This window comes from Coregonus clupeaformis, chromosome 40 (assembly GCF_020615455.1).
Source record: "Coregonus clupeaformis isolate EN_2021a chromosome 40, ASM2061545v1, whole genome shotgun sequence".
In the NCBI taxonomy this organism is placed as follows: Eukaryota; Metazoa; Chordata; class Actinopteri; order Salmoniformes; family Salmonidae; genus Coregonus; species Coregonus clupeaformis.
Genome location: NC_059231.1, coordinates 15628593 through 15641603, shown reverse-complemented (window position 1 = coordinate 15641603; position 13011 = coordinate 15628593). Strand labels below are relative to the sequence as shown.

The following is a 13011-nucleotide window of genomic DNA, read 5'->3' as shown; positions in this document are numbered from 1 at the left end:
TTGTCATATAATTGCTACATTTATAATCAATATAGCATTTAAAATAGTTTTCCAGATTGTATTTTGGCAATTATTTTACGCGATTTACATAGGTGGTGGGGGTGAGAACCACATCAGTGGGCTGCTATTGTTCCTCTGGAGCAGCTCAGCAATGACAATAAAGTGAGCCAACTCATTCACACCGACTGCGCGAGCGAGAGCTCACCGGATCACGCCTGTCTGCAGTTCTGGGTCTGGGGCCAAGGCCTGCAGATATCAGCATACTGTAGCACCTCCCTGGTCACACTGGGCACAGCCTAAAGCCTGCTGCAGAGATCATAGCCACTGAATTGTGAGTTTGTGCTCCATTGTGACATACATCTACGCCTCGATTACTCAATCCAATGGGATTTAATATGGAATATGCAATAGACCGTTGTAGCATACATAATGCAGTCGGATAGTATTCAGACCCCTTGACATTTTTATACATTGTTCCGTTACAGCCTTATTCTAAAATTGATTAAATCAATTTTCTCCCATCAATCGACACACAATACCAATAATGACAAAGCGAACAGGTTGACATTTTAGCAAAAAAAAAATATATATATATATATACAGTGGGGGAACAAGTATTTGATACACTGCCGATTTTGCAGGTTTTCCTGCTTACAAAGCATGTAGAGGTCTGTAATTTTTATCATAGGTACACTTCAACTGTGAGAGACGGAATCTAAAACAAAAATCCAGAAAATCACATTGTATGATTTAAGTAATTAATTTGCATTTTATTGCATGACATAAGTATTTGATACATCAGAAAAGCAGAACTTAATATTTGGTACAGAAACCTTTGTTTGCAATTACAGAGATCATACGTTTCCTGTGGGTCTTGACCAGGTTTGCACACACTGCAGCAGGGATTTTGGCCCACTCCTCCATACAGACCTTCTCCAGATCCTTCAGGTTTCGGGGCTGTCGCTGGGCAATACGGACTTTCAGCTCCCTCCAAAGATGTTCTATTGGGTTCAGGTCTGGAGACTGGCTAGGCCACTCAAGCACCTTGAGATGCTTCTTACGGAGCCACTCCTTAGTTGCCCTGGCTGTGTGTTTCGGGTCGTTGTCATGCTGGAAGACCCAGCCACGACCCATCTTCAATGCTCTTACTAAGGGAAGGAGGTTGTTGGCGAAGATCTCGCGATACATGGCCCCATCCATCCTCCCCTCAATACGGTGCAGTCATCCTGTCCCCTTTGCAGAAAAGCATCCCCAAAGAATGATGTTTCCACCTCCATGCTTCACGGTTGGGATGGTGTTCTTGGGGTTGTACTCATCCTTCTTCCTCCAAACACGGTGAGTGGAGTTTAGTCCAACAAGCTCTATTTTTGTCTCATCAGACCACATGACCTTCTCCCATTCCTCCTCTGGATCATCCAGATGGTCATTGGCAAATTTCAGACGGGCCTGGACATGCGCTGGCTTGAGCAGGGGAACCTTGCGTGCGCTGCAGGATTTTAATCCATGACGGCGTAGTGTGTTACTAATGGTTTTCTTTGAGACTGTGGTCCCAGCTCTCTTCAGGTCATTGACCAGGTCCTGCCATGTAGTTCTGGGCTGATCCCTCACCTTCCTCATGATCATTGATGCCCCACGAGGTGAGATCTTGCATGGAGCCCAGGACCGAGGGTGATTGACCGTCATCTTGAACTTCTTCCATTTTCTAATAATTGCGCCAACAGTTGTTGCCTTCTCACCAAGCTGCTTGCCTATTGTCCTGTAGCCCATCCCAGCCTTGTGCAGGTCTACAATTGTATCCCTCATGTCCTTACACAGCTCTCTGGTCTTGGCCATTGTGGAGAGGTTGGAGTCTGTTTGATTGAGTGTGTGGACAGGTGTCTTTTATACAGGTAACGAGTTCAAACAGGTGCAGTTAATACAGGTAATGAGTGGAGAACAGGAGGGCTTCTTAAGGAAAAACTAACTGGTCCGTGAGAGCCGGAATTCTTACTGGTTGGTAGGTGATCAAATACTTGTCATGCAATAAAATGCAAATTAATTACTTAAAATCATACAATGTGATTTTCTGGATTTTTGTTTTAGATTCCGTCTCTCACAGTTGAAGTGTACCTATGATAAAAATTACAGACCTCTACATGCTTTGTAAGTAGGAAAACCTGCAAAATCGGCAGTGTATCAAATACTTGTTCTCCCCACTGTATGCATGCATGCATGCATGCATGCATGTATGTACACACACACACCTATATATACACACATTCATTTTACATAAGTATTCAGACCATTTGCTACGAGATTCTGCAGCATTGAAGGTTTCCAAGAACACAGTGGCATCCATCATTCTTAAAATGGAAGAAGTTTGGAACCTCCAAGACTCTTTCTAGAGCTGGCCTCCTGGCCAAACTGAGCATACGGGGGAGAAGGGCCTTGGTCTGGGAGGTGACCAAGAACCCAATGTTCACACTGACAGAGCTCCAGAGTTCCTCTGTGGAGATGGGAGAACCTTCCAGAAGGATAACCATCTCTGCAGTACTCCAACAATCAGGCCTTTATGGTAGAGTGGCCAGACGCAAGCCACTCCTCCACGACAGCCCGCATGGAGTTTGCCAAAAGGCACCTAAAGGACTCTGACCATGAGAAACAAGATTCTCTGGTTTGATGAAACCAAGATTGAACGCTCTGGCCTGAATGCCAAGCGTCACGTCTGGAGGAAACCTGGTACCATCCCTACAGTGAAGCATAATGGTGGCAGCATCATGCAGTGGGGATGTTTTTCAGCGGCAGGGACTGGGAGACTAGTCAGGATTGAGGGACAGATGAACGGCGCAAAGTACAGAGAGATCTTTGATGAAAACCGGCTCCAGAGCACTCAGGACCTCAGACAGGGGCAAAGGTTTACCTTCCAACAGGACAACGACCCTAAGCACACAGCCAAAACAACGCAGGAGTGGCTTCGGGACAAGTCTCTGAATGTCCTTGAGTGGCCCAGCCAGAGCGCTCAGGATTTGAACCCGATCGAACATCTCTGGAGAGACCTGAAAATAGCTGTGCAGCGACGCTCCCCATCCAACCTGACAGAGCTTGAGGATCTGCAGAGAAGAATGGGAGAAACTCCCCAAATACAGGTGTGCCAAGCTTGTAGCCTCATACCCAAGAAGACTTGAGGCTGTAATCACTGCAAAAGGTCCTTCAACAAAATACTGAGTAAAGGGTCTGAATACTTAAGTAAATGTGATATTTTGCAAATGTATAAAAAAAATAAAAATAAAACTTTCTTTTGCTTTGTCATTATGGGGTATTGTGTTTAATCAATTTTAGAATAAGGCTGTAACGTAACAATATGTGGAAAAAGCCAAGGTCTGAATACTTCCCGAATGCACTGTATATCCATACTCTGGGCCCAGCCTAACGCATTCCTCTGAGAACACACTGGATATCTATCTTTCATCGCACAAACTCACAAGTAGACTAGTGTTTGAATTCATAGTTTTGTACATTTGTCAATCTGATGCTAGTTATGTTAGTAGGCCTATTCATAAAACACTACATGAAATGAGTTTGATAATCATGCTTTGATTGAAACTCCTCTGGATCCAGGTAGTTTCCAATGAACAGAAAATCTGGAGAGAGTACACTCCCTCATAGGGACTGTTACACCGCATGACAATGCTTAGCATTCTGTATCTAATTTAATACGTGAAACAGTGCTAAATTCTTCCAACCAACTTCTGACTGATATGCATACAGAGTTTTTCCTCAAAGCAGAGCAGATAGCTAGCCCGGCCATAATAAAATGACACTGATGGGCTTGGTTCTTCTCTATAAACCACAGCAGCAAACATGCAGCGAGCCAGGCTTTAATAATCGACAGAAGCCTCAGTATATCAGTCATTATGGAACGCCATGAAGTTAAACAGTCAAGCCTTCTTGCCTAAGTTTGTGTAATATTAAGGCCACCCTTGTTTTCGTTTCCCTGTGCCCTAATGAGCAGGACACTAGACCCTGCATGTCTAAGCTGTGGTCTAGTTCCTGCTGATGGTTTTAGGGTGTTTAAGTCTAATGAGGATCAACTAGAGGAAATGAGGGAGAGGGGTTAGGAGGATAGGAGCAGCAGATGGAATCAAGGAGGCGAGGAGCGGCTGGGGTAAGGAGGCGAGGAGCGGCTGGGGTAAGGAGGCGAGGAGCGGCTGGGGTAAGGAGGCGAGGAGCGGCTGGGGTAAGGAGGCGAGGAGCGGCTGGGGTAAGGAGGCGAGGAGCGGCTGGGGTAAGGAGGCGAGGAAACACTGAACAACACTTTGGTTCCTACCCTGTCACAATACATCCTCCCTGGTATTTTCATTCATTGTCATGTCAAACACTGTATTCAAAGTGCCCACTATTAACCACTACTATAGAATCAGAATATCATTATTTTTCCATGATTCTAACCATTCCCCCAGGTGTTTCGCAAGTCAAATCGCAACATTTGGTTAAAAATAAAGCCTAGATATTTTTGCCCACATCGTGCAGCCCATGTGGCAGCGTGGAAGTTCTCAAATGAGTGCAAAATTATTTTGGGTTGAAGTTTAATTGAACAGTATAAAACAATCAGAATGGAGAGAGACTCATTGAAATCACTTCAAATGTATGTGGTGCCACCCTAGGGTCACGACCTACTCAAAGCAAATTTAGAACTTAAAATACTTTCAAATACCGTCATAGATTAGAAAAATACCTTGATATGATATTATGGCCATGTCACCCAGACCTAAATCAGAGTCATTGTAATCATTTAGACAGTAGGATCAAACCATGCATGGATTAATTAACTAACAGCTTCTTATGATTCATATAAATCACAACTATAGGCCTACATCAGGATTATGTGCCTAGTGAACACTGTTAGACAGATACTCTTTTTTGTTTCACTCTTGATCCTTTCAGATTTGCATGAAATCATTGTGTGTGTGTGCATGTGTTATTTTATTTCAATGTAAATACCCTTGGCCTTTTGGGTCATGGGCGTAAAAGGACCACTTGGCTGAGCAGAGCTGCATGTGTGGAGATCTTGCTAAGCCAAATAAATGTTTAATCTTTAATTTAATCTTGTTGTTTTACTGCACGGTCAACCTTTGAAAGAGCAGGTTGGTGTGGTAAAATAAAGTATTTTCTGGAGGAGCGGCCAATTCCCCTTGAATCTAACCAGCCAATAACTCTACCACGTTGTCCACAAACTGTATTAAAAAACATACTGCCTTTCCTGTCCTGTTGAGCTGATCCAACTCCCCATTTAGTCATAGCACACTGTTGTCTTTTGTGACTTGTAGATCTGATAATGACAATCGAGGGAAATGGCTGAAGAATAAAAATCAACACCATCCCAAATCTTGACCTAGGTACTCCTGAGCCCGTATTCATAAAGGCATCTCAGAGTAGGAGTGCTGATCTAGGATCAGGTTCCCCCTGTTCATATAATCTTATTAATTGTGATCCAAAGGCAACACTGATCCTAGATCAGCATTCCTACTAAATACAGGCCCAGTCCAGCATTAAATATTATGTGCCATTCTTCATACAGTATCAACAGCAATAGTCCATTTAGAGCCCTCAAACTCAACTCTGGACCTCGAAGCCAGCGCCACTGCATTTCACTGTTCCCCTTTAAAATCAGGGACTGATTTAGACCTGGGACACCAGGTGGGTGCAATTAATTATCAGGCAGAACAGAAAACCAGCAGGCTCCAGACCTCGTAGGGTAGAGTTGAATACCCCTGGTCTAGAGTACGTTTCTATTACATACAGTGCCTTCAGAAAGTATTCATACCCCTTGACTTGGTCCACATTTTGTTGTGTTACAGCAGCGTTGCCCAAATTCTGTCCTCGGGACGCACGTTTAGATTTTGGCCCCAACACTACACAGCTGATTCAAATGATCAATGCATGATGATTAGTTGATCATTTGAATCCGCTGTGTAATGCTAGGGCAAAATCCAAAACACGCACCCCCTTGGGGTCGAGGGCTTAGTTTGGGAAACCCTGTGATAGTCTGAATTCAAAATGAGATTTTTTCCCCCCTCACCCATCTACACGCAATACCCCATAATGACAAACTGTAAACATGTTTAGATATTTTTGCAAATGTATTGAAAATGAAATAAAGAAATCTAATTTACATAAGTAGTCACACCCCTTTGCTATGACACCACAAATTGAGCGCAGGTGCATCCAATTTCCTTTGATCATCCTTGAGACGTCCCTACAACTTGATTGAGTCCACCTTTGGCCAATTAAATTGTTTGGACATGATTTAGAAAGAAACACTTGTCTACATAAGTTCCCACAGTTGACAGTGCATGTCAGAGCAGAAACTATACCATGAAGTCCAAGGAATTGTCCGTAGATCTCCGAGATAGAATTGTGATGAGGCATATATCTGGGGAAGGGTATAAAACAATTTCTAGAGTGTTCTAGAGCTGGCCGTCCGACCAAACTGAGCAACCAGGCAAGAAGGACCTTGTTCAAGGAGGTGACCAAGAACCCAATGACCAATCTGACAGAACTATAGAGTTCCTTGGCAGAGATGGGAGAACCTGCCAGAAGGACAACAGTCTCTACAGCACTTCACCATTATCGGACAGTGGCCAGACAGACGCCACTCCTGAGCAAAAATACAGGCAAATCCTTGATAAGAACCTGCTTCAGAGTGCAAACGACCTTAGACTGGACAATGACCCAAGCATACAGCAAAAGCAGTACTAGAATAGCTTCAGAACAAGAATGTGAAAGTCCTTGAGTGCCACAGCCAAAGCCCAGATTTGAATCACATTGAACATCTGTGGAAAGACTTGAAGATTGCTGTTCACCACCACTCCCCATCTAACTTAAGAGCTTGGGAATATTCCCAAATCCAGATGTGCAAAACTAATACTGACATACCCAAGATGACTCAAAGCTGTAATTGCCGCAAAAGGTGCTTCTACAAAGTATTGATTCAGGGGTGTGAATACTTATGTAAATGATGTGTATTTCACTTAATACATTTGCAAACATTTCTTTAAAAACATGTTTTCACTTTGTCATTATGGGGTATTGTGTATATGGGTGAGATAAAAAATAGAATTCATGCTGTAACAATGTGAAATAATTCAAGGGGTATGAATACGTTTAAGCCACTGTAGCTCAAAGTTAAAGATAATTACCTCAAGCTCAAACCTCCTTGCCTGCACACCCATGAAAGTTCATGGCCTGCAGTGATACATATGTCTGCTCTGTTTCAAATACCAGCTAGGATAAGGCTAATGTTAATGTTCTATTCAAAATGTGTTTCCCCACCAAACATTAACATCTACCTTAGGGGAAGGGAATTGATGTTCACTTCATAAATACAAGCCTGTTGATCATTTACATCTTTCTTTGACTGCATTAGGGTCTTTCTATGAACTAGGTTACCAGTGAGGATTTCCTACACTGGACAATTTGTTGTTACAGCTGTTCATACTGTAAGTCATTGATAATAAATGGTGAAGCCAACTTGTGTATTATCAATATCTTAAAAAAAACATTCAGGGTGGGTGTCAAGTGTCATACAGAATCTCAAACACTGAGCTGTAGTAGTGACTGACATTTCCTCAGTTTTCAGCCGTGGTGAAACGGAGTGACAGACAGGTTTGACGTGTAGCAGTGGTCTGGACTCGGTGGTCTCATGTTACACAGAGCAGGTGGTTAGTCAACAAAACAAAGACGGAATGACCGGTACAGATGGTCTGACAGGGACAGGAGGATTAAGATTAATGTATGATGCGTTTGGTTTGGCCTATGACAGACAGCCACTTCTGGACCATTCAGAGAAGCCCCCCAAATAGAGGGACTAATCCATTAGGACACAACCGCTAGTTCGGTTTCAGCCTAAATGACACCCTATTCCCTACATAGTGCACTACTTTTGATCAGAGCCTCTGGTCAAAAGTAGTGCACTATATGTAGGGAATAGGGTGCCATTTGGGACACATACTAGGAGAACAGTGGTCTGTTTCTCTGTTCAGCTGTACCCCATCTATTCCTCTTATCTAAATCGTTTTGCATCAGGTTAGATGTGTCTACATCCACTGACTTTTCCTGAGAAGATTGAAGAGAGCTGAAAACATGCTGAGTACTACAACCTTGAATGCAGACTGCAATGTACTGTAGGAAATGATCAGACATGGCATTGGCAGATATTGAGTAAGGGGGACATCGTGTACGTACAGTATAATGGCAGAAAAACATTTAATCTGAAGATCAATGTATGCTGCAACAGGTTGTGTGTGTTACAGTTGGGCAATATGGACAAAAGGTTATCGCAATAAATGTAACTATTTTGCTTATGAAAATATGCTGCCGTTTATGGTTGTTAAATGGACAGCTACTTTACATTAGCAGCAGGGCGCTATAATTTTTTTCCCCCTTCAGTACCAAGTAAAACAGCTGATATGGTAGCCAATCAAAAAGAAATACATTTAATCTAACATATCCAGAAAATACTCGATTGATATTTTGATGTGCAACCTGTCAAAATAGGATCCAGAATGATCAGATTTTCTTTTGGATCTTTAGAGAATTTTGCAGACATCTTTGTGCATATTGGCTGGCTATATTATTCACCACCTGAGGAAGTAGGAACTCAAAACACTTAGCTAGAAGGCTAACTCTAAATATGATATTGTTGTTAGATTGATTAAACAATTAGCCTACATGGCTATCAGTAACTGTAGGCTAATGTCCTACAAAAAAATAAATACCTTTCCAGTGCTAGGTCTAGGCTGCTTGATGTAGACGCATTTACTCTAAATGGCGCTCTCCGCTCGGCAAATCAAAAACTATAATACACTACAGCCTACTCTGGTTGTAAAGTGGTGCCATGAACTCAATATTAAGAGGTGAGAAATACATGATATACTTACAGAAAGCTGTGACTATGTGTGCACAGTGGGGAGAGGGAGGGGAGTGAGAAGCTTACAGCCAAACAGGGACAGGCAGATACTTTCATAGCAGGAATCAACATAATGCATAGGATATTACTGTTGACCAAATAATGGTTTTAGAACAATCTACAGCCAGGAACATTGGATAGCAAAATCACAGACGTAAGCAAAATGCTTCAGTAAGAGGAAGGCAATGTCGGTCATTTTTGGTTTATCGTCCCAGCTCTAGTGTGTGTGTGCGCCTCATCTGGCAACTGCTACTTAAGCTGTAGTGTTTACTGAGAGGAATGAAGTGTTGACTGTCCAACTCCTCTTCACTGTTCAATGAGCCCTGAAATGGCATGTAATCGTGCATTGTCTCAACCTGCTGGAATGTATCTCTCCCACCATGGGGCTCTTAAATTGAGACTTATCACTCTCCCCATCTGAAAGCTTGGTTTCTGCGCCATGATGGGCAAAACAGATGCCCAGGCCCAGGCCACTGCATGGCTCCAGATCCAAGAGAAATAAGGGCCCTGGTATAGGCTCTGAAGGCTGATATCAGCATTCAAGAGGAGATGGATATACAGTGCATTCGGAAAGTATTTAGACCCAAAGACTTTCCACATTTTGTTACGTTACAGCCTAAAATGTGATAAAATAAAAGTCCTCATCATTTTACACACAATACCCCATAATGAGAAAGCGAAAACAGGTTTAGAAATGTTTGCAAATGTATTACACATTTTAAAAATACCTTATTTACATAAGTATTCAGACCCTTTGCTATGAGACTTGAAATTGAGCTTGAGATGTTTCTATAACTTGATTGGAGTACATCTGTGGTGAATTCAATTGATTGGACATGATTTGGGAAGGCACACACCTGTCTGTATAAGGTCCCATAGTTGACAGTGCATGTCAGAGCAAAAACCAAGCCATGCGGTCGAAGGAATTGTCAGTAGAGCTCAGAGACAGGATCGTGTCGAGGCACAGATCTGGGGAAGGGTACCAAAAATGTTTTGTAGCATTGAAGGTCCAAGAACAGTGGCCTCCATTCTTAAATGGAAGAAGTTTGGAACCACCAAGACTCTTCCTAGAGCTGGCCGCCCGGCCAAACTGAGCAATCGGGGGAGAAGGGCCTTGGTCAGGGAGGTGACCAAAAACCTGACGGTCACTGACAGAGCTCGATAGTTCCACTGTAGAGATCGGAGAACCTTCCAGAAGGACAACCATCTCTGCAGCACTCAACCAATCAGGCCTTTATGGTAGAGTGGCTTGACGGAAGCAGTAAAAAAGGTACATGACAGCCCGCTTGGAGTTTGCCAAAAGGCACCTAAAGGACTCTCAGACCACGAGAAACAAGATTCTCTGGTCTGTTGAAACCAAGATTGAAGTCTTTGGCCTGAATGCTAAGCGTCACATCTGGAGGAAACCTGGCAGCATCCCTACGGTGAAGCGTGGTGGCAGCATGCTGTGGGGATGTTTTTCAGTGGCAGGGAGACTAGTCAGGATCGAGGGAAAGCTGAACGGAGCAAAGTACAGAGAGATCCTTGATGAAAACCTGCTCTAGAGCACTCAGGACCTCAGACTGGGGCAAAGGTTCACCTTCCAACAGAACAACGACCCTAGCACACAGCCAAAACAACGCAGGAGTGGCTTCGGGACAAGTCTCTGAATGTCCTTGCGTGGCCAAGCCAGAGCCCAGACTTGAACCCGATCAAACATCTCTGGAGAGACCTGAAAATAGCTGTGCAGCGATGCTCCCCATCCAACCTGACAGAGCTTGAGAGGATCTGCAGAGAAGAATGGGAGAAACTCCCCAAATACAGGTGTGCCAAGTTTGTAGCATCATACCCAAGAAGACTCAAGGCTGTAATCGCTGCCAAAGGTGCGTCAACAAAGTACTGAGTAAAGGGTCTGAATAGTTAAGTAAATGTAATTTCAGTTTTTTATTATTAATACATTTGCACAAATTTCTAAAAACCTGTTTTTGCTTTGTCATTATCGGGTATTGTGTGTAGATTGATTTAATCAATTTTAGAATAAGACTAACGTAACAAAATGTGGAAAAAGTCAAGGGGTCTGAATAACTACAGAATGCACAGTATTTGCTCACTGGAGCACTTATTTTAAACAAGACTGATGACGCTGGTGCAAGAGAAACTGCAGGCGAGAGAAAGACTGAACAGAGCAGCTGTAGGGTCTGGAGAAAGAAAGAGTGGAAAACATCCTTTAAAGGAAGGAGCTTGCCAAAAGCAAACAGCTGGACACATCTGCCCTGTGACAGTCCTGCTGTCTGCTGAGTCACCGCTTGTGGAGAGAAAGAAGAGAAAGAGGGGGTTCTGGAAGAGGAGCAGACCCTTTGGAGTGTAAGTTCTAGTGTAAATAAAATACCCTTTATTTTGTCTGTCTGTGAGGAGCCCGTCAATGCTGGGACAGTTAAGGGGCCTCTTTCTCTCCCCCCCACACACACCTCCCCCCTCTCCCTTAGAGAGCCGTAAAGTGTCTGCTGCAGCCCAGGGAGACGGCAGGCAGGCAAGCCAATTGACGAATGCTGTCCTTTGTTTTGCTGTGTCAGAGCAGCAGGGCCACTGCTTTGTTTTACTGTGGCAGAGCTGAGCAGCAGGGCCTCTGGGCTGGCTCTGGCACCGCTGTGGAGAAACAGACAGATGGCCACCCGCTGGAGTGTGGCACAACACGGGGTCTGAGAGGAGAGGCCCCCCACTACCCAACCGTCTGTATGCCAAAACAAGGTCTAGTGTGTGGGTCAGCAGCACAGCACGTCCTCCATCTCATTACTGGTTCATTTGGTTGAACTGTAGTTGTTCAACCATACTGGTCCTTGGAAATCAAAGGGAACAGTAAACTGAACTCAAGAGGCAAAACCAAAACCTCTCCACCAACCTACTGTGGATTGTTTGTTGGGCTCTCAAATATTTCTGATGGTGTGCGCCAAACAATGCTGTTCACTTGTGCGTTTGACATTTTGCCTGAAACATCAAGTCTTCATAAAACAGGGGGCCTTTGTTGCTTGTGGCCAACTTTGACAAAAAGATACAACCTACACAACAACATGCCAGCAGTGGGGTGGAGGTAGACTGCTCTTAACAATGACCGGGTGGAGGAAGGACCTAGGCCAGGGACTCACATGTGTGGGCTGAGCTCGTAGAAGTTCCTGTTGCGATACTCCTCCACCTTCTCTGGTGTGAAGATCGGCAGAGACCTGTAGGGGTTCATGGAGATCACCACACTGCCGATGTATGTCTGCAGAGAGAGACAAGAAATCAGGGTATGATATGCAGTAAGTAGTAGTGCTATAAGACATTAGTGACAGAGATCACCACACTGCCGATTTATGTCTGTAGAGAGAGAGAGGGAAAGACGAGAGGGACATTGGAAGCAGTAGTGACCATAGAGATCACCACACTACCAATGTAAGAGATAAAGAATAAGAGTTGATTGCCATCAGGGTGTTTAGCTAGATGCTTCAAGTGGTGTAGGAGATTGAGTAATGTTCAGAGAGTTTGAATATCAGGTAGGCAAACTGCTGTGGTGTCTGAAAGTGAGAACATGCTCAGATCTGCTCTCAGGGCAGCACTGAGGTGAGAGGAGTTTAATTTCTGCCTCCCTCAGCTCTTCCCAGTTGGGAATTCCATCCTGCTGCATTTAATTAGGCATGCTGAAACCGGAGTAGAGAAAGCACCGAGACAGGAGAGGTAAAAGCTAAGGATAAATGTGTGGAATCCCGGGACGTGGTGGTAGGAGAACAACGCTTTGAACAGTGGATGGGCAACGGAGGTCAAGTTGCCACAGGGGTGTCTGGTAGATAGAGGAATGTAGGGGCAATTACTGTATATATATATATATATATATATGAATGGACAAAGCTATCGCTCACATGACACTATTCATTCCTATGTGAAGACTCAACAGCGCATTGTTAGCGTCTGTTAAGATGGCGTCTCATGGAGACATAACATGTGCAGTTTGAGCTACTCCAGGAAGTGACGTTGCAGGCTAGGTCAGTGCTGCCCCCTTTCATTGAGTAACTCAAGTTGAAGGCCGACCGGGGTACTGCAGGCTGCCATAA

At 44.0% G+C, this 13011-nt stretch overlaps 1 protein-coding gene across 1 annotated transcript in view; it reads right to left on the bottom strand.

Annotated features, from left to right (window-relative positions):
• The window catches only part of LOC121555069 (unconventional myosin-Ib), a 119384-nt gene that overhangs the window by 79133 nt on the left and 27240 nt on the right, over nucleotides 1-13011 (bottom strand). The window contains exon 3 of the mRNA XM_041868847.2: nucleotides 12070-12185. Within this exon, the coding sequence (XP_041724781.1) occupies nucleotides 12070-12185 (116 nt within the window). The remainder of the gene's footprint in view (nucleotides 1-12069; nucleotides 12186-13011) is intronic.